Genomic DNA, 23,157 nt, shown 5'->3' on the forward strand with positions numbered 1-23,157 from the left:
TTTAGCTAGCTGGTCGCTGGTTATCCAGTGAACAATTCAGACGCTTCTAATGATATGTCATTTGTCGAATTCTGATAAGTAGTTTAGAAGTTACGAGGGAATAGATGAACATACATACATGACCTGTCAAAATCATAACCCTCCTTTTGCTTTGCCGTAGTTGGGTAAAAATATGTTAATGCCGTACTGTATCAAATGGCCATAAAGCACCCTTAAAATTGTAGCTTTCGTCGCTTTCATCAGCCTAAAAGATGTGGTCTGCACAAAAATGTACGGCATCGTTTTTTCCTAATTTATCTATGTTAATACTATTTAAAACAACGAATAAAGTGTAGAAAACTATTATATTTCATTAATCTACGATGTTTAAACTTTTACAAAATTTCTGTTTTTGCATTTCTCTATAACTTTTTTTAGAACGGTTTCTTTTGAACGGCAATACTATACAACAATTGAATTTTACAATATCATGTTAAAAAAAAAGTTCCCGTACAGGGTCAAATGACCTTACAGCTCTTTATATCAAGAATTCGATGAAATTAAGATGATTATTGGTATACATTTAAAAGAACAATTATTTTTTGACGGCATTGCTTTTAATAGTACTTTTGAGTGCTAGATAATGTTTTGGAACCGAAGCCGTACTTAGTCAAATGACCCCCTGGAGTGGGGAAAGAGAGGGGATTGCAACTCTCGATTTTTTCTCCTTGTCCCCATGATTTTTGTACGGCGTTGCGGAATAATGGATTAAAAGCAGTATAGGCATAGTATGACACAGATGCCGTACATGGTCAAATGACCAAATTTACCCCCGGTAACTCTCGGAAATTAAATAAAAATTCCGACTTTGTGGACCACCATTTTTGTACGGCACTGAGCGGTTTCTTATTATTTTTAATGGATCTATCGATGGTTAAGAATGCCGTACATGGTCAAATGACCAAAATTTACCGAGTCTACCTGTACTTTTCAATTCTCATCTGCACTCAGTTGGACAGCTTACAAGTGACGGCATAGTGATGAATCTTATTATTTTTTGCTCTGCTATCGTTCTAGATATGTCCCCTGGTGGTTCATTTGACCCATATTTTTTTCCTATGCGGGCTTGTAGTCTACGACTCCTTTAGACTCGATTTTGATTTTAAAAGGAGCTATTTAATTCAAAGTAATGTGTTTTTAAAAGGAGGGATTTAACTCAAAGACGGAAAGATGGAGGTGACATACAAACAATTTCATTAAATTATCTTATTTTTTACTACATTATTTGATTGATGCAGGTGCGTTGAACCTTTTTGTGAGCCACTGTTTTCATCAGTTATGCAGCAATAGTGATTTATCGTTTCTTGATACAGGCAATTAATCAAAGGCGGTAACTTACATTAAGAATTTACCAACGTCTCCGTCGATTACAGTTAACATTACTTATCGTCACGTCAGCGTTGAATTACTGACGCATATTAAATTAAACTACGATGCCTAGAGATTTTATATTATTATTCAAAGTATAGTGTAGAGGCTTGTTTATTTGTATTCTCAAAGGATTTATTGTAAACAGTGATACAACAGACCTAATTCGGTAATGTACATGTTGTTTTTCATGTCATTAAAGTACTTAAGTATACGAAATTTGTTATCCTTATAAGCTATTGCATAGCTTCTATCGCGGGCCTTGAGCGCGGGGACCGAATCGAGAAATTCCGTAACGAAAAAACCTCACGCTCCCCACTCTGACGGGCGGAGGTGTGGCTTGAAGGCAAATCATGCAATAGATTTACCGCGGCAGTTCCCGAGTGCCACACGTCGTTTTTTTTAAATTATCCTTCTCGTTTACTATAAGACAGTCTCGATCACAATGTTTATTCATTATTGTAATGTCTATTAAAATGGAACTGTGATCATGATAATAATAATTAGTCCTGATGTTTATCTCTTTTCTCGTATAATCGAAATTCTTAAACTTTGCAATAGTTAATAAGAAAATCACTTTTAGTATTACTTGTTGACATTTGCGATATAAATTTTACTTTGTATTTTGTATAGCTAGTAGTAGCGTTTTTTGTTATGTCTGTTTTCTTGATTTTAACGTAATCTTTCCTTGTCTGCAGGTGTGCAAGCCAGACATAGACTGCTCTTTACCAGAGAACAAGTGGCGGTACATAGAGAAGTTCACCTGCCTGGGTGACGACACTAAACTCTTGAAGGAGATGCGGCTGTCCTTCCCGAGCGGACACTCTTCCTTCTCTGCCTATACTATGATTTATTTCGCTGTAAGTTCTCGAGACATATTGTATAAATTTAATTTGAGATGAATTTAAGAGTTGTTGAAAGACGGGTATTTTCATAAATTCCTGGTGTCTCTTGTTCCTATTTTAAATTGTTTCTTTTTCATGGCGAGTACTGTTAACTCTTTTATTGAGTATTGATTGGTCTCTTCTAATGTTATACGCAAAGTAGGTAAATTTTTTCTCAGTTATTCCAATAGTCTGTTAATTAATCATCTGCAAAAATGCTTCTGTGACACGTATTGCCCATCTCGTAGATACCATAGATATATATAAATTTGAATATCATTAACGTAAGACACACAATTTTTTTTTTTTGTATTACATGCTTCATAAATAAATACGGTAGAACTTTACACGTCAATTCACACAAAAACCACCTCTATTCCAGCTATACCTACAGAAACGTTTCCTCTGGCGCGGCTCGAAGCTGCTCCGCCACTTGATACAGTTCGTGCTGGTCATGATGGCCTGGTACACGGTGATGACCCGCGTGTCCGACTACAAGCACCACTGGAGCGACGTGCTCGCTGGCTTCACAATTGGAACGCTCGCGGCTATCGTTGTGGTAACTATCTCCTTGTGGTTATGATGCCCTAGTACACGGTTGTCAAATTGTTGGTAATTCAGTTTGAAGTCATTTATGTGTAAAACTATTCCTCGATTCATCTATAAATTAAAAAAGTTATTATAATTTATTCATATTACTTACATGTATTGAGAATACTTGCGCTTGTGTGTTTCTTTTTTCGCTGTTCAGTATTCGATGAATTTTCAATGATAAATGGGTCTACTTGATAGGATTAGGACGAATACTTATATTAGGTATGTGTATTATTTAGTTGAATACCTGAAATTGACTTTAATGCATGAATATTTTAAAATAATAGCAGCTATATCCAAAGCAATATTATCAGCTGTGCCGCGGTTTTACCCGCTCCTGTTGGTCCTAGTGATGTGATGATATATAGCCTGTAGCCTTCCTCGATAAATGGGCTATCTAACACCGAAAAAATCTTTCAAATCGGACCAGTAGTACATGAGATTAGCGCGTTCAAACAAGCAAACTTCAGCTTTTTATTATTAGTATAGATTTTAACTTGCTCCATATTCCACAGTACGCATTCATATCGGACCTCCGCAAGACGTCCCGGCGCCAGAGCGGGCCGCACGACAGTGAACTGACGACCAACGGGAACACCCGCACGGCCCCCAGCTGGCAGGTCTGACCGCCAACCCCCCAGGGGGATGAGACGGGGGAGGGGGACTGACATATACCCACCGTCTCGATGTATACAGACTTTTAGGAGTGAATGTATACAGACTTAGGAGTGAATGTATACAGACTTTTAGGAGTGAATGTATACAGACTTAGGAGTGAATGTATACAGACTTTTAGGAGTGAATGTATACAGACTTTTAGGAGTGAATGTATACTGACTTTTAGGAATGAATGTATACTGACTTTTAGGAGTGAATGTATATTGACTTTTAGGAATGAATGTATACTGACTTTTGGTAGTGAATGTATACTGACTTTTAGGAGTGAATGTATACAGACTTTTAGGAGTGCATGTATACAGACTTTTAGGAGTGCATGTATACAGACTTTTAGGAGTGAATGTATACAGACTTTTAGGAGTGCATGTATACAGACTTTTAGGAGTGCATGTATACAGACTTTTAGGAGTGAATGTATACAAACTTTAGTATTGAGCATTGTAATATACGTGAATTTTTTCTAGAATATTCGAGAATTTGGTCAGGTCAAACGACCTTTTTCTTGAAGACTTTTAGTACGCTTTGCATAGTGAAATTTTATAGAATGGTCGAGCTTGGTGGGCTTGTTGGATTATCTCCCTGTATACAGACTTCTAATACACGTGAATTTTTTACAAAGTTAGGGAATTTAGTCGATTCGAAAGACCATTTTCCTATACATATATGGATTTTAATTCGCATTGGACATTATTTTCTAGAAAGTTTAAAAATTTTGATCGCGGTCTTGAAGGACCAGGACATTCGAAGTAATGTTAAATAGATGATATTCGACTGAGAAACGAATTTTAAAGGACTTGAGCAATTAGATTTTAAAAGAGTGTTTATAAACGTCTTGAGATTGATGTTCTTGAGGTTTCGTTCAGTTTAATTGGCCTAATGTAGTTGAAATTACGATATAGTTTTAAGGGGTTTTTAGGTTATGACACATAAATTTATTTAGAAATTTTATTGGTAAAAGCATTGAAAGACCGAAAAGGACTGATAATTATTCGTATATTAATATTAAAAAAACAAGGATTTTATTATTATGTCTACAAGCAATTCGCATAAAAGCTACTTAGAAATCGAGCAAAATGAAGCTATATTTTCATGTCTTCCATACAAATGATTAACTTGATGTCTTATAAGGCCATTTGTCCATAAGTCATGTCCAGACACGTGTAGTCATAATATATGATTTATGAATGCGCATAAAAGAAATAACAGAAATTAAACTTTAACTACATTGTAATAAGGTTGAAAGATGAATGGTAATTGGCGTTGAGAAATTCTATGGATACGAATGAGCTTTGTGGTACATGTTAGTTGATTTTAGCTGTAAACGAGATTTATGAATACGACATAAGGAATAATTGCATAGCATTAGGGCCCTTAGGGCCCCTATTCTATTTTAATTCGGGCCCCCAACTTTTAAGGGCCCCAGTGAATACAGAATGTAATGAATGCAAGTTTTATGTACTGACCATGAACTACTTTACTACTTTATTTTTAATAAACTTATCTACTGAGTTGAATACATAACTTAGTTAGCCTTGCTGTTGGTGATAATGAACTGATAATTAAGTACGTTTATATGTACTCATTTCTGTTTCATTTTTACTAGAAATTCTTGGCCCTATTTTTTCATTTTTCCTTTGCCCTGGGGCCCTTATTTTTATACCAACGCGATTGATGCGCAAATAATTTTCTATTTATGGTCGTTTTAGCTCATAAATCTCGTTTTGCAGTTCAAAACTGGAACTATAATTCAGTTTTATTGACCAGAACGGCAATATAACATTTATAATATACACATACTAAGTAGGTACAAAACGCACCTATAGATTGTATTTATTTTAATTTCACCTATCAGTATTTTAAGCTTCATTTTAACTACTTACAAAATGCAATTTTAAATGTAGAATTAGTTTACACCAGAGACAATAAAATTTTAATTAAGTACCATAGAGGTCTAAAAATTGTCTCTGACATTGATAGATAATAAATAATTGTATAAGTACACTTTACACACTACTTATTCAATTTTGCACTGTATGGGGTTTTAGTTTTAGACTTTATTATTTATCGTTTAGTTAGGTGGTTTATGTACAAATTTTTATCTTATTATTTTTGACATACAATTCAAAATACATTGACACTGAAAATCCGTAGTAAATTATATTACAATAATTAACAGCGACTTAAATCTAACATGGTCTCTTTCTAGCATATATAAATGAGAAAGAGACAGACAGATATAATCCAACAAAATTATATAGTCAAAAAAAATAATTTTCATATGTATTCTATAATTTATCGCTCATATTTTATTTATTTTGCTAGTTGTAAGCCATTCCCTGTGTCTCGAAGGCCCGGGAAGTATTTAACTCTGTGATATAGAAGTGTAAATATTGCAGTTATATTAGGTTTTTAGATTTTTAAGAACTGCTTGGGTGCTTATGCTCGCCTGGTACTATTGGAAGAAACATATTGAGGCAATGCAAAATTTGATTTGATTTTTAGTAAGTGTAGACTTCAAAACATTATAGTAATAATCAGTAGAAATATTTTAAACAATCGGAAGTTATTTTTGTAATATTACATTTTAAAACGTGATTCAAATTATTTTTGTGTTCTGATTTTGTAAATTTAATAATACCCAAAGTATAGTCAGCATCGAAAGTTGCGATATAATAATATGTCAATATCTCATCTAATAATAAATAATAAAAATTTCGATTTGCATTTTAAATAATAAACCTGATGCTAACAAGTAATAATTGTAATAACATGATAAGTAAAGATTTTGCAACTGATACCTTTATGCAAAAAAATTGAAGTAAAATTTCGTTGTTGACTGTACAATAGATATCTTTTTATTTTATTTTAAATGAAATGAAAACTATTTACTGTGTAAAATTTTAAATTGTATGATGATGTTTAAATGGCGGTGCTAAATTGTTATACTTGAATGGTTTCACATTTTATTTTTAAAATAATGTGTGGTGTGTTATTTTTTATTTTTAACTCAGTTCACAGTTTTCCCAAACTAATTTAATTTGAAATCTATAACTTTGTTTATAAACTCGTTTGTTTCGATCATTTACAACAATTTGTTGAATGTTCTAAAAATCAACCGTCCTTTAGTAACCTGTCCCTATTTTTCAACCTATGAAATAAAATAAAAAATAACACAATATACATAAATTGGATAAATATGTATTTAAGTGTTCTATATTTTATCGTTTGCATAATAGAAGTATACACAATGAGTTGTTTTATATAATATTTTAGTCATAAGTACAAGGCACCTTTAATTTTAAACATTTTTAGAGAGGTTGCACTGCCTTGCTCTAGTTTTTTGGCAGCTTATTTATTTACATTTAAGTAATTAGGCAATATTAAAGCATAATAAATATTTGTTCTTATTGATATTTACTTGTTTTATTTCAATATTTCATTTCATTCATATTCAAAAGAATCGCACCAAAAACGACTCAAGGAAGCTTTATTTCGAAAGAAAATAGCTCCCAATATACAAAACAGATCCGTTACAGTTAAATATTTAATTTTAATATTCTGGCATAAGTGTTTTTTGATAAAAAACTAAAATCAAGACAATTTTATAATAATTGTTGGGGTCGATTCGATAGAATAAAAATTGCCTAAAAAAGTTTATTCCCAACGATATTTAGCTTGAATTGTTATGTTCCGCACAACGCACCGATGAGAAAATAATGACAAGAATGACATTAAAAATAACAGAAGAATTTTTTTATTTGTGCGCGAATGCAATCCATACTAATATCACAGAATACATAATAGTAGCTAAACGCTACTAATATTATAAATGCGAAAGTAACTCCGTCTGTCTGTCTGTTACTCAATCACGCCTAAGGGCTCTTTCGGTGCGAGTCGACCCTAAACTACTGAACCAATTTGCATGAAATTTGGTATGGAGATATTTTGATACCCGAGAAAGGATCTAAGCTACCTTTTATTGCGAAATATGTACCATGAGCGAAGCCGGGGCGGACAACTAGTTTTTCATAAAAATAATATGACAATAGTTAAAGCGCCATCTAGTAGTGATTTCATGAACCACACAAAACTTCACTGTAGTTATTGGTAGATGGCGCTGTAATCAAACATGAAAAGTACTGGAGGAAAACAAAATACCTACATCGGTTAAAAATTGTTATAACTTTTGTTGTCCTCAACCCAACCAACTATCCGGTTGTAAATACATATTAAATTTACAATAAAGTCAATGCGAAAATTCGCAATATTTGTAAAAGTGAGTCATACCCTACCATGGCTTACTTTTATCAAGCCTTATCAGATATCAGTTAGATTTCGTTAGTATTGCGAATCGCGCGTATCTCTAATTACAAAACTACAATGATTTCATCTACGTTTTCTACATTACCTGAGTGATTACTAACTTGCGTCCTACACCTTTTGAATGAGTAATGCAAGGTCCCAGTGAACATTAGTGCTTTGAAATATGGCTCGAAATAATTTGGTGCTGAAAATTGTTTTGGATTTCATAGCTTTGGTAATTGGTAAGTTAACTTTGAACTCAAATTTTAATGATTTAAATAATTTATTAATTCTTTGTAAAATAAATTAATTATTAATTAATTCGTTGTAAAATAACATCATCAAGACAAACTCAAACATTGATTTATTCAATTAGACTTCTTCTAGAAGCACTTTTGAATAGTCTTAACATATATTATATTTAACATTTACCACCGATCTACTGAATAAGATAAGCCTTTCTCGAGAATCACGCTATCTATCGGTGAAAACAGTGTGAAAATTAGTGCAGTACTTTTTGAGTTTATCCTGAACAAATAGACAGACGCGGTGAATGACTTTATTTTATAATACACATATCCTTAATAATATATAATAATATGTAGAATGTAGTGATGATGCTTATTGCTCGAAGCAAGAGGATATTGTCTCCGATTTATGTAACTTGTATGGAATTACCTCTTTTAACGTTAGTAATAAACAGGGCCGTCTTAGACTATGCCGGGGCCCTTGGGCACACAAGAATTGGGGGCCCCTTTGAAATATAAAGAAATCAAACAAGGTACGCAAATTTTTTCCCACAATTATATATGTTTTTGCCCTAAATTGAAACTTAAAGAAGTAATAAGAAAACTTAAAGAAAATTTCTATGTAAAATTTTTGCTCCATTTTTTTATCCATTTTACAAAAAAGTTACTTATGACCAATGTTGTATTATAATATGGTCTTTTGAGGAAACTTTTTTTCCTTATTTTTTTTTTTATATAATTCATTTGAAACGCTGCTGCTGTAATGGCGCTCCAAAGTTGACTTTAATTAAATTTAATTAAGAAATATTTTAAGAATTACTTTTTCAAATTACCTTTCTCTTTGAATTTATATTTTAGGTTTTATGGCAGTCAAATGCTTTATAAATAAAATATAAATTCAACAAAAAAGGTCGTGTTCCATCGTTACAATATTGTATTCACTGAAAAGTGCTTCATATTGGTTGAGATGGTTGTTAAATCATCTCAATAGATGGCGTGCGGTGTGTCCCTTAAGACACATAAAACTGAAGGAATAGAATAAATTCGGTTGCTCCGGCGGGTCACGAGTGGCTGAGTTGGTCAAGCATCCGCCCCGGAATGGCGCGAAGGATGCGGGTTCGAGTCCTGCCTCGTGATCGAATTTTTTCTATTTTTTATAAATTTATAACTTTCTCTTTTTCAAATTTATCTTTGTAATTTGCATCTGGATTTTTTCTTTCGTAGCCGTTTCATATTGATCAAAATTATTGCGTGCGTTATTAACATAATTTATTCAAAGCCTAGGCAAATGGCAAAAGTCAAAACGCTTGTCATCTATTCGTATAGAAATGGTCCGGTGTGAACAGAGTTCACTAAATTCTAGGACCTTCAAAACTACAAAATTTCATATCCAGCAGAAAATTAGTAAAATTGTTCAAAGGAATAAGGATTACTAAAAATAAAATTCAAAATTAACTGTCATTCCGGTACGTGAATTAAAAAACATATTCCAGGTTATAAATAAATAAAAAAATAGGTGATTTCGCGATTTATACTGAAACGATAAGTTTTATCATAAAATCATTTAGGTGTGAAGTGATTTAAGAAACGTGTGCATATTATAAGGATGGGATGAGTTTTGAGTCTAGTGCAATGCGCGTTCAAAAGCGGACGCATTGCACTGTGCAGAATATGCATAAAAATAATTAATATTTTTTATTGTCGAAGTTATCGCTCGCAACAATGAGCGCTACGCTTGTGCCTAATGAAGTCCTGGCATTCCTGCAGTATCAGCTGGATGTCATGGATGAAGTTAGCATAGAGCAAATTTGCACCAGCAATTTTACTGAAGAAGAGATACGTGACGCCAAATCACTTCTCTTTTCGGCATTGAATATGGCCGACCGGATGCCGTCTCGCAGGAGGGACGAGAAGGGAGAGAGGAGTCTACGGGACATCATCAAGGTGTTCAAGGAGACCGATCCGGACGACGTGCCGACTTTCGTGGCGAAGGATTTGCGTAAGCTGCCTCCCGTCACATTCGACCACGTCGACGTCACCCGCCTTCTTAAGGACATCACTTCATTAAGGACTGCCCTAAAGGAGATGGAGTTTAAATTTGGAGCTTCCCAATCCACCATCAATGATCTACGTAATGAGGTCGTCGCCCTGCGCGATTCAATTTCATTATGTAGGTCAACGGAGGTTTCAAATGTGAACACGCGTCGTGGAGCGCAACGTGAGACTTTTGAGTCAGCGAATTTGACGACACCGCCGGCCGTCGACCGCGTCACGCCGCGCCCTGCCCGACCCGCGCCTCCCCCGGAGAGCCCGCTTCGTGTAGCCAACCTGACACCGGCTGGCTACGCGGCCGCTGCCGCCAAGCCTCCCGTAAAGCGGCAAGAAATCACCCGAGATGGAGATCCCGTTAAGCACAGGGACTCCCCGCGCCGTGCGGCACCCTTGTCGAGCGTGAATAGTCATCCACTCAATGAGGAGGGCTTTACAAAGGTAGAGAAAAGGAAGAAGAAAAAGAAGCCCTCCTCCAACAAGTGCGGTACTGCCCCGACCGGTAATAACAACGTGCTGCGGCCCGCCATACCGACGACGCAGCTGTACGTGTCCCGCCTGCACCACTCCACCCAAGCTTCTGATGTAGTGGAGTATGTACGAGTTAAGACCAAGTTTATCGTGAGGGTCCAGCGCCTGGAGCCGCGCAATAATTTGAATTTTAATTCATTTGTTGTGCGTGTACCGAGCGAGCAGCTGTCGACCTTCATGAGCGAGGAGTTCTGGCCCCGTGGTGTCATGTTCCGGCGGTTTCGCGGGCGGCTTCGCAACACCCAGCCGAAGCCCATTCAGCGCAATATGACTCTGCCAGTGCCGTGAATTGTGTATAGTGTAGTGCTTAATAGTTTTAGTTATAAAATATTATATGTATGTTAGTCTGTAAGGTATTTATTCTATGGGTCTGTACAATTTATTGTCTGTTACCTGAAATAAATGTTATAAATTATAAATCGTTATATCTTAGAAAATGGTAGGAAGCTACATCTTAGGAAAATAATGTATTGATTCTTTTGTATAGATAATTTTATGATCTACAATTTGGGTAAAAGTGGTTATATGATAAAACTTACCGTTTCGGTAAAAATCACGAAAAACCTATATCTGTTGACTTTTAGGAAAAAATTTTTTCGTAGTAACAGAAGGTCGGGAAATTTTAATATATTTTTGAAGTGAAACTTCTTTAGGCGCGTTGAGAGTAAAATTTCAAGGTCGCATCATAACAATACCGTAACGTCATGGAGTAATTCAACGATTTTGGTATCTTATAATCTTGCCAAAGAAGTGGGCTATTTAGCACCGAAATAATTTTTCAAATCGGACCAGTAGTTCCCGAGATTAGCGCGTTCATACAAAAAAACAAACTCTTCAGCTTTATTATATTAAGTATAGATTGTGTTTTTAATAATTTCACCAAATTTCGACTGGATGGGAATTTTGGTCGTGGTCGTCGTCGTCCTCGGTAGTGTGACCGAAACATTAGCAAAACGTCATAAGCTTATATCAATTAGTATCAATAGTGGATTCTATTCTCTAGCGTTTCTGCCACTTGTCTAGAGGCCCAGAGATTAAAGTTTTGTCACAACGCCCTTGTATGCTATTCTGTAAACTTAGACTTGTTAGTAATTTTCATAAATCTCAAAATAATTCAAGTAAAAATATATTATATTACGTTAATAAGTAAATAAATAATTCGAGTAAATGTCTGATAAGTTAATTATAATGGTGTTCGAATCACTCGAATTATTCCATGTAATAACCTTGTAATAACATAGATGTTTTGATTCGAATAAATCTGAAAATGATCTGACGTTCTGGCATTAAAAAGCTGTATTGCTTTTTAATAAAATATTTTGAGATTTATGTGAGAAAAATTGTCAGTCCTACATCTCCTCCAGGGGGGCCCCCTGACGATGGGGGACCCTGGGCACTGGCCCCCTGTGCCCCTATGGTAAAGACGGCACTGGTAATAAATACCTACTTTTTATTACACCATCAATATGACTTCACACCTATAACTACAATCGTAGATATAACATATAAAAAAGAAATAAACCTCGAATTCGAAAAAATATCGTCAAGCGGTAATATTAATTAATTAATATTAAAGATCTAATTGTAGACTTACTTATGACAATTAATTAGGAATTTTCATTCGTGTACATAAGTAGTATTAATTCGTTGATAACAAATTTATCTGAAACCAGATCAATAAATTTGCTATTTAATTACCTACATTCATATGATATTTTGAAGCAATTAATAGATATTTTAACACTACATTTTGTGTTATGAAAATATAATCATTCTAGGTACCTACAGGTACCTACCTACTTTCGATTCTAGGTAACGAAAGAATAACCAATGTAAAGTTGATATGATGATAAATACAATTTTAGGAAGTCATTAGAAATTATTATAAAAACTATTATTTTTGTATTCTTTACAAAAAAGTCGATTAAACGGTTCGTTGAATTCCCTCGAATTCCTTTATATTGAAGGTTGTCGCTAGTTTAAAGTTAACATTCCTTGATAGAATATTAAATAAGAATCTTTATAATATGATACCTAAGTACCCAAAGAAAAACCCATTCATTAGCTGCTTTTCATAAATCTATACTAATATTATAAAGCTGAAGAGTTTGTTTGTTTGTTTGAACGCGCTAATCTCAGGAACTACTGGTCCGATTTGAAAAATTATTTCTGTGTTAGATAGCCCATATATCGAGGAAGGCTATGTGCTATATTATATCATCACGCTTAGACCAACAGGAGCACTGCGGGTAAAACCCCGGGGCACAGCTAGTGGCAAATATTTGGAGTAACAAAACAACCTTTTTGGATTAAACACATTTAACAAATACATAATCACTAGTTGTTAGTTATTTTTGGCATACATACCAATCTGCATATAAAACGTGCAGTGTAAACGATTCAGCAATATTTGAGTGGGTAAAAAAAACCGCAGATAACTTCAAATGCTCACACCCTGGCTCCTCTTCATTCCTGAAAAAACTTGTGCTACATTTTGAATTATGCCACAGGTTTTTATCATGTCAAGTATTTAAAAAATGAATTCAGTAGGCCAAAAAAAAAACTTTCGCTAAGGTAAAAACGAATGTTGATAAGATAATACTATCACTGACAGTACTTACATCACAGACTTACTTCGACATTCCAAACATGTTTCGTGTTAGGAAGTACCGCTATCGATAAAGGTAAATGGAATAATTTTACAGGAGTGTCCTCTTTTCTACCTATACTTCCAGTGCTCTTTTTATATCAAACTATATAATTCCATACGTAGGTACATTTTACAGTCTTATCCTTAACTGACCCAATATACTATTATTTGTCTTGCTGTTGGAGCCGCGAGCTGGAGCTAGTCAGTATATCTTCAGGATACAACATTTAGTAGAAATAAATAAATATTTATTTGACTCCACAAGAAAATATAATTAAAACACTTTAATTTTTAAGAAAAACAGAAAAATTAAAACAAAAATTGTGGAGCCCGAGGCGAGATACTGCACCGCTGCAACAAAGTGGCTGTAATTGATTTTCATTGGCTTATACATATTTTATTTATATAATTGGCTTACTGTATTATAACTATTACAGCGACATTTCTTGGAGACGTAGGTACCATTAAAAAATGTTAACTAACATTCCAAAAGCAAATTTTATTCACTTCTACTAGGTACCTACTAAGTACTTTTTCTATCACAAATCACAATAAAATTACAATAATTACAGTCGCATTCCCGCTGTTGGCCCTTCAGCTATGGGCATCACCGTACGAGCGGGGCTACTTCGCTGACGATCCTTCTCTACGATTACCGTACAAGACGCAGACGGTGTCCGAGGGCCTGCTGGCGGGCCTGGGATTCGCACTGCTTGTTGTTACAGTAAGTTATGATAGCAAATATTTGTAGCCGATTTAGAAGGCATGTTATAGTCGTAGAGACGCTAGTGATGGTATGCATTCTCTGTTAATCAAGAAAGTACTGTTAAAGTGATCTTATTAAATGATAACTTAAAGTTATTGCTGATCTTGTAATATCTTCAAAATAAAAAAAACTGTTTAGTAGATCACAATGTTTTAGTGTAAATAGCGAAATAAAGAAGAATCAGTTTTGATGTGATTTGATTGCACTTATGTATGTAGAAATTACTAATAAATACCATTAATGGCATACACCAATCAGAACCCTATCGAATTAGGTTTGTATTATGTCATTATGTGAAATTTCGTCTACTAGGTACCTAATTTCATCTTTAAAACCTTTCAACGATTGCTAATCAAATTCATCTTCTCCAGATAATAATCGTCGAAATATCACGAGATGTGCGCGGTAAGTCAGGGGGCGCACGTTCCCTGGGTAACTGCGAGGTCCCTGCCTGGGTCTGGGAGAGCTATGTGGCCATAGGCGTGTTTACCTTTGGTGCAGCCTGCCAGCAGCTGGCTGTGAATATCGCGAAGTACGTGATTGGCAGGCTTAGACCGCACTTCTTTGATGTGAGTAACTGCTATTCCTTTATATTTTATTAAAGGCTTCTAAAACACGGGATTGTCTTGATATTTAAAGTTATTCCGAATCTTTATTTATTTGCAAAGCAAGTTTATCGCTGCAAAATGTACGCGAAAGAAGAATAATTGAACAACTCTAATTCTGTCTCGTATTAGTTTTCCTTTGGCTTTAGTTATGTATTTACCAAAAAGTTATCTAAACTTTTTTTTTATATTTCAGCTCTGCAAGCCAGTGCCCATAAACACATCCACAGCCGACTCCTTCATAACGAACTTCAGGTGTACGGGCGCGGCCGCAACCGCCAGCACTATGAAGGACATGCGATTGTCCTTCCCTAGCGCTCATTCGGGATTCGCTATGTATTGCGCTGTTTTCTTCATTGTGAGTTGGACATGGACACCTTTAATTCTATCTTTAAGATGTATTACATAATATGGATATGTGCAGTACCGTAGTAGGATGGACGCAGCTTTAATTTTGAAATGATTTTCAGCACAGAAGAAGACAGCACGGCGATTTGCTTTTTATGTTTGGATGTTAATTGTATCTTATGTGAAGGTAATATTTACTTTAAATGATATCCTTGTAGAAGAAACTAGATATGCGCCTGCTATAATTAGCAAGACATGCATGCATGGCCATCCACACGTCTGTTGAACAACGTGACAATTAACGAACACATCTGTGGAACACATAGGGACTCGATATAGTTCAGTCTGTGGACGGCGCTATACAGAGAAGCGAGAAGGAAATAAGTTTAATAAGTACATCTCTTTTCTTCGTATAGTGCTGTCCCTATGTGTTCGTTGTTTGTCACGTTGTTCGGCAGACGTGTGGATGGCCTATAATTAGACATAATTGGTATATTATGTATATCTTTATCTGAACTGCTGTAAAAAATGAACATTTATACCCTTGTACTATCACTATCCTAATTTCCAGTTCTACATCCAAGTGAAAGCAAAATGGCGCGGTTCCAAACTGCTGCGTCACGTTGCCCAGTTCGGCGTGCTGATAGCGGCGTGGTACGTGGGGCTCTCGCGGGTGGTGGACCACATGCACCACTGGAGCGACGTGGCCGTGGGCTTCGCGGTTGGCGCCGCGTTTGCTGTACTGACTGTATGTACACACATAGTAATGACTGTATTTTGTACCTAGTTTCTTCCATCGATCGTTGAAGTGCACAGGAACGTTCTATTTACCCGGACTAAGCGGTTTTACTCCACAACAGGGGCGTAGCTACCGCCGTATCTGCCGTATCAATTATACGGGGCCCCCGCGCCAAGGGGGCCCCCAATGTGCGCTTTTGTGAGAAATCTTTACCCTTCCTAAGGGCCCAAACAAATTTTTATACGGGGCCCCGCCAAGGCACGCTACGCTTCTGCTCCACAATCTTTATTCGAACCGCAAGGGTACATGCGCCCTGTGTCTGTGTTCCCTCACGAGTAGTATTGACCTTACTCTAACATAATATAATTTCTTGAGCAGTCATTATTTTTATTACCGTATGTATTATATTTGAACTGTTTATATACCTACCTATCCTAGAATTATTAGAGCAGTATTTGGTTATCTCTATGTTTTTCTAGAATTTACAGTTACTTTCGGTACTCTTATGCTTATGGTATGAATATAATATATCATTTGTTTTCAGTTCATCTACGTGTATGCGCCGGTTAAACGCATCCGAAGAGAGTCCTGGATCACAGAACCCTCTACACAACCTGAGATGTTACCTCGACCTGTACTTATGGCACATAGTAATTAAAATATTTACCTAACTATAAAGTTCTGTAGAGAATGAGAAAGATAAAGAATTTAGTTAAGATACATTTATTTATTTATGTTTGACTTAATAAAGTAGTAGAGTATATAATATGTATAAATATAGTTTATGTATTGGACTTAATGAAATAGTATAAGTAGTATAAATATAGTTTATAGTTATTTATATGTATGTATATTGTGTGTAGTATAGATAAATAGTAACATGATCAAAACTTGACTATTCAACACATAAACACTAAATATAGAAACCATGACATACTAGATCTCAGTCCATTTACGATTATAGCATTTTTGTACTTACCAAGACCATATTTAAAACAAAACTACATTTTATTGAACATTCCCATTTGTGCATATTTGTTAGATACCAAGAAACTTACGAAAAATACAAGTTAAAAAGTTGTATAAACTGTTATATAAATTAATTATCGTAGTTATTATAAAGATGAGATTTATGTTTATAAAAAGAAGGAATAAATTATTTTAATACGAACACGTCTTTTATTTATCCTAAACATCCCAAAAGGCTTCATCTTAGTTTTCTTCTCAATCTTCATATTATAGCCAACTTATTCATGAATATTATAGTGACAAACAGAGAGATATTTTATGCAACATCTACTTATATGAAGAAAGAAGAAATATTGTTTGAAGAATTATGTTTTTCATTATTAAATATTATTTAAAGACCTCAAAAAAAGATATATATTTTGAAGTTTAGAGTATAAAACCTGATATGATTCCTGATGTAGACCGTATGTATTGGAATGAGTATACAGTTATTTTTTGTTCTTTTTGTCTCGGTAAGCAATTTATCTTCCTACTAATATTATAAATGCGAAAGTTTGTATGGATGTATGGATGTCTGGATGTATGGATGTATGGATGTTTGTTACTCTTTCACGTAAAAACTACTGAACCGATTACAATGAAATTTAGCACACATATAGAGGGTAACTTGGATTAACACATAGGATAGTTTTTATCCCGGAAATCCCACGGGAACGTGAACTATGCGGGTTTTCCTTTGCAAACGCGGGCGAAGCCGCGGGCGGAAATCTAGTAATATCTAAATTCTAAATATATCCGCCTGCTTATTTTCGTCAAAGAGCATTCATAATTTAATTTGATAAACTTTAACGCCTTTTATTTTATAATCGCAACGTTATTATTAGTTATGAGACATAAAATATTTCCACAGGCGGTTATGTTTCTATTTTCCTCAAAATATAATATCACTAGATTTCCGCCCGCGGCTTCGCCCGCGTTTGCAAAGGAAAACCCGCATTGTTCCCGTTCCCGTGGGATTTCCGGGATAAAAACTATCCTATGTGTTAATCGAAGTTAACCTCTATATGTGTGCTAAATTTCATTGTAATCGGTTCAGTAGTTTTTACGTGAAAGAGTAACAAACATCCATACATCCATACATCCATACTTACAAACTTTCGCCTTTATAATATATATTAGATAGGTTCATAATATCATATTTAATACATTCTAACATTTGAGAGCGATAAAATTATTTATTTATTTATAGATCTTCCTCTTAGAATAGTGCGGGACAGTTGTTCTTTATCTAGTTTTAGTATGCTTAACATCTAAATCGGAATATCTAAATTAAGGTATACACGGTACAAACATGTTTGTATATTTTAGTGAATATATTTTTTTTTCTATGATGGAGCTCCTGTAAATGTGTCCTGAGGAAAATTGGAATCTGTATATAGATATTAGATATAGAATATAGATAGTTCAGGATACATCGCCCATTTTTGCAAGTGACTATAACTATCAAGCTGATTTTCCGTTTGTAGCTTTATTTTGATGAGACACCGAATAATTTCGTGTACGAAACTCTCGATTGTGGTAGCTAACAGAGATAACAAGGATAAAATTTTTTGATTTGATGGTTCTCAAATATTTATTACGCAATTTGTAGGACAATATGTCTGTTTGAAAACAAAAAAATCAGCTTGTTAGTAATCATTTATGATGACCTCGTTATCGATACACTTTGGAAAGGGGGACTCTTTGAACAAACCATAGATTTTGTAGGACAAAAATTTTTTCGAATAATTTAGGTAATTATCTTGAGATTGAACAAAAAAAAATTCAGTTAGTAATAAATATTTGAGAACCATCAAATCAAAAATTTTTATCCTTGTTATCTCTGTTAGCTACCACAATCGAGACTTTCGTACACGAAATTATTGGGCGTCTCATCAAAATAAAGCTACAAACGGAAAATTTGCTTGATAGTAGTCACTTGCAAAAATGGGCGATGTATCCTGAACTAAGATGGTATATAATAAAGCCCTGCTACTGTACCAAAATTTTCTTCATAAGAATTTAATTGCGCTTATCTAACGAGGATGATATATAGGTAACATTGTTTCGTTATCATAAATTAAATGCATTTTCCATTACGGAAAAGATATCGTAACATCACACTACTCTAACCTTTGTATTCCTCGTTTCTTTTGCGTAGGACAGACAAACAGATAATTACACTTTGACTTAATACTAAGTCTAATGACCGAATGAATGTACAAATATTAAAGAAGATATTTTGAACATTTTATCAATTTACAGAACTGGGTTAATTCGTTTTGTTTCATGGCTTTGCGATAAAAAACAAAGTTATTTAGCTATCAAACCGCGGTTGCGATTGTCTGTACATAATTAATCAGTCTTATTTATCACACACCTATTTTTTCTTTCTTTAATAAACTTAAAAACTCAAATAGTGTGTATTAGATGTTAAAATTCTAGAAAGTAGTCCTTGTAATTTTAAATAAAATAAAAACAAATAACTGACAGTTTAGGCAAAAATGTATAAGTAGGTACTATTAAAAAAAATGTTCTGTGCCCTTAATTTTAGAAAATTAAACTTCTTCGTCTTCACTATTGTTTAGTGTTTAGAAACTCGTAGACTCGTGCGTGAATTACAAACACATACGTCTGAAATTTACACTGTATGGCAAAACAATAATAAAATCGATAATTAGGTCTTTTGATAGATATTAAATATTTTTAACCGACTTCAAAAAAAAGGAGGAGGTTATCAATTCGGCCGGTATATTTTTTTTTTTTTTTTTTTTTATGTATGTACACCGATTACTCCGAGGTTTCTGAACCGATTTACGTGATTCTTTTTTTGTTCGATGCGGGATGGTGTCGAATTGGTCCCATAAAAATTTTATTCGGCTAGGCCTAGTAGTTTTTATTTTATGAGCATTTTTGTCTGTACTCGATGACTTAATTTCAATGTAGCAAGTAACTTTGATTCACTTCCCGGTAACCGATTGAGCTGAAATTTTGTATACGAATGTAAATTGGATAGCGATGAAACATTATCATGACATGGAGCTGATCTGATGATGGAATTGGAAGGTGGCCATAGGAACTCAGTAATATATTGACTCAACTTTATCGAGTTTGGGCTCGTTTGATTCGTGTTGAAAAATACACTAAAAAGTATACACACACACACTAAGCAAGTATTAAGCCCATGCACCGACATCAAACCTTTTTAGTAAATAGCACATAAAAATAATATGTAGTAATTAATAATATCAAATCTTTTTTATTTCTTACTTTTCCGTTTTTGAAGTCGGTTGTTTTTAACGCAGTTATTTTTTTAAATAATAGTTCATTATCCTAAAAATACGAAAACATACATATTTATTGCACACGCAGGAACTCACATGCAGTGACTCTATAAATCTATATATTATCTAGGAAGTGTACCCAACGAAGTTAAATCATATTATGTGATAAGGAAATTTCAACTTTAGCCTCCATTGCCCCGATGTATAATCAAGAGAAATATATCATTTATTCGCGTTATAAACTAATTATTAATAATCGTAACTAATCTATTAATTATTAATACACTTTATAGGGCCGATTTTATTTTGAACAAATAATTGATTCAAATAAAGAGATCCAATATATTATGTATTTTATTTTTTATACTTACTTCTCCACTTTTCATTTTAAATTCGCTTAACCTGAAAAATATGGCTAAATAAGCTAACTTATTTGTGACTTTCACATCATGTATGCATGTTAAATTTTCGTTTATATTTTTTGTATTCAGAATGGTCTGAAATTTTTTATCTATATGAATGATATTATTTAGGAATCCCAGTCCACACAGCAGGGTCAGGGTCTACCACTTTTTTAAATATTTCCTCTCACCTCTGACCTTTCTTATGAACCACAAAAATTATATTCAATGATAAATAAGGAATCCCTCTAAGAGGGAAAACCACATGACTGTATTATACCCGTTATTCTATAAATACTATGAGCAAATAATTTCTCTAATCTATACAATTATCAAACTAATAATGTAGACATACAGTTAGTACAGTACAGTTTTACAAGTCTATGAAATAATGAAATAAAAATGTTTTTTTTATAACGTAAGCATAATGTTAAGAAATTAATGGGAGCAGCCACTGGCTCCTGACTTCCCGAGACAGTGTTTTACTTATCCAGGAACCTATGGATTCATATAAAAGCTCTAACGTACCTTGTTTCATTTTACAAGTCTATTTCTCATAACTAGATTGTGAGATATAGAAAATACTTCCTTACAATTTCATCATTACATTATCTCTATTTTATTTTGAACCTTATCTATTGACGTCAGTTAAATTGACTTTATTTTTAATCGAATACATAATAATTGAATGTTATAGAAACTTTAGGGCTACTTACTATTTTTACTTCAACTGTTACGTAGGTAACAGGTATATTATATAAAATAAAAAAAACTTCAATAATTGTAGTGCGTCTGTAACTGTCTAAACCTTTTTGGTTTAAGATTATTTTTTTAAGCGTTGATTTTAAAGCTCAGTCTTCACTTACATATTAGGCCCCCTTTAAAATGCTCCCTTATAAATTCCATTCGTCAATAGCATGACCAAGAATGATAGAAGCTAATCTGATAAACTTACAATAAAACGATTTCAATTGTATGATAATCACTACACTATACGCACTTGGTGTCCGGTCGATGACAGCTCTTTCATTTTATGATTTTGTTCACCTTAGCTTCGTAAGGGAGACATTATATTTTTTTGTTTATATTCTTTGAGAGTTATCTGATTTACCCTTTAACCATAAGTTTTAATTTTAACTTTTGATCCCGATACAAAGCTATTGAGTTTTATGAATTGAATGAAAAATTGAAATGAAACTCTACAATTTTACTTCAGAAATAATAAAACTGTATAATATTTTACCCTTATGATTGTTTCTCTTCCCGTTTCTTAAAAAAGAGCCACAACAAATAGTCTTGTTGAAATAACTCTAGAGATAGACGCGGCTTATAATAAACTAGCTTTCTGCCCACGGCTTGTGTGGTCTAAAACGAAATCACTACATATTATAAAACCAAGTCGCTTTCCGCCGTCGCGCGTCGGTCTAAGTATGCTTAGATCTTTAAAATTATACAACAGATTTCGATGGAGTTTCTTTTAATTGAGATTATAGTTTTGTTATAGTTTGTATTGTTTCAAAGAGTAGTGCAAAAGGAAGGTTTTAGTATATATGTAGTTTATTAGGTTTAAGAAAAAGCGTGCGATGCAGCGAGCGGAAAGCTATTAAATTACCTATGTATCTACATAATATAGTAAAACGTTCCTCGAGATCCACTCTATCTCTAGGTGTAAACATAATGAAAAATCGGTTCAGTATAATTTTTGAGTTTATTGCGAACAAACAACAAACATAAAGACAAACACGTTGCAAAAACTTATATGTATAGCAAGTTTACAGTTTTACTAATCATATGAAGGGTTAAATCATGTTTTGAAAGACCGATAGTATTTAGTTCATAATGTTTAGATAACTATTAAAATTGTTATTTAGAATTATCAGCTTATATAAATAGCTCATTGATACGTAAGTTTTTTTAGAGATAATATAAGTAATTTATGTTTGCGTACATCGCATGCCTCCACCGTAAGCGAATCACACGCGCTGGGCAATGCAACGGCGTGGTCGGTAATCCGCTTTATCGAAATTGATAATGTTTTGATAGCAAACAATGTTACCAAATGTTATTTCAAATGTTCATGTTCCTACGGAAGTTATCTCGTACTATTTACTATAGAAACTACATAATAAATGGATTTGAGGAAAGCTTTTTAATAGTGGAAAGCAATCATTAGGGCTTATAAAGAAATAATATTACAAAGTCTCTTCATTTTTCAATAAAATTATTTGTCGCATTGGTTGGATACTCTTATATAGAATTATAGATTTAAATAATTCAATTAAAAATGCATTTGAATTACCTAATCGTATATTTTTATACATACAACTTTTTGTGAAAAATAAGGATTTTAAATATTGAAATAAAGTTTCACAAGAATACGCATTAAAATAGAATTATTTGTAATAAAACAATATTCTAAAAATATATTATTTACATACATTGTTAAAGTTGTTATCTAAATTGTTTTTAAATATAACAAAAGTTTGTTAACCCATGTGTGCTCGTATTAACACGAAACATGAATGTGTAGTTCATTAAATATCAGTTTAAATCAATTTATTTATACATGTTTATGAATTATTCGATTATTATTGTTTTATATGTATGATAAACATTTCACTTTATATAATACAATATTTTTATTGTCTTTCATCAAAAACTAG

The 23,157-nt window shown here is 33.7% G+C and overlaps 2 protein-coding genes across 2 annotated transcripts in view; both read left to right on the plus strand.

The window, feature by feature from the left end:
* LOC123698867 (putative phosphatidate phosphatase) overlaps nucleotides 1-4,988 on the plus strand; it is a 96,605-nt gene extending 91,617 nt beyond the window's left edge. Inside the window, exons 4-6 of the mRNA XM_045645671.1 lie at nucleotides 2,106-2,267; nucleotides 2,674-2,850; nucleotides 3,401-4,988. Coding sequence (XP_045501627.1) covers nucleotides 2,106-2,267; nucleotides 2,674-2,850; nucleotides 3,401-3,511 — 450 coding nt within the window. The 3' untranslated portion in view covers nucleotides 3,512-4,988. The remainder of the gene's footprint in view (nucleotides 1-2,105; nucleotides 2,268-2,673; nucleotides 2,851-3,400) is intronic.
* A 2,754-nt stretch (nucleotides 4,989-7,742) lies between these two features.
* LOC123699194 (putative phosphatidate phosphatase) lies at nucleotides 7,743-16,972 on the plus strand. Its single transcript, XM_045646090.1, has 6 exons — nucleotides 7,743-8,107; nucleotides 13,916-14,067; nucleotides 14,481-14,678; nucleotides 14,911-15,072; nucleotides 15,634-15,810; nucleotides 16,346-16,972. Exons 1-6 carry the CDS (start codon nucleotides 8,050-8,052, stop codon nucleotides 16,457-16,459), a joined length of 861 nt encoding a protein of 286 aa, XP_045502046.1. The 5' UTR covers nucleotides 7,743-8,049; the 3' UTR covers nucleotides 16,460-16,972.
* The last annotated feature ends 6,185 nt before the right edge of the window (nucleotides 16,973-23,157 follow it).

The sequence above is a fragment of the Colias croceus genome, chromosome 17 (genome assembly GCF_905220415.1).
Source record: "Colias croceus chromosome 17, ilColCroc2.1".
In the NCBI taxonomy this organism is placed as follows: Eukaryota; Metazoa; Arthropoda; class Insecta; order Lepidoptera; family Pieridae; genus Colias; species Colias croceus.

Bases quoted from the DNA above. Each gene is read 5' to 3' on its own strand.
- LOC123699194 (XM_045646090.1), top strand. From the start codon at position 8,050: ATGGCTCGAAATAATTTGGTGCTGAAAATTGTTTTGGATTTCATAGCT. The intron at 14,068-14,480 runs GTAAGTTATGAT...CATCTTCTCCAG, and splicing joins TCGCACTGCTTGTTGTTACA to ATAATAATCGTCGAAATATC. The intron at 14,679-14,910 runs GTGAGTAACTGC...TTTATATTTCAG, and splicing joins TTAGACCGCACTTCTTTGAT to CTCTGCAAGCCAGTGCCCAT.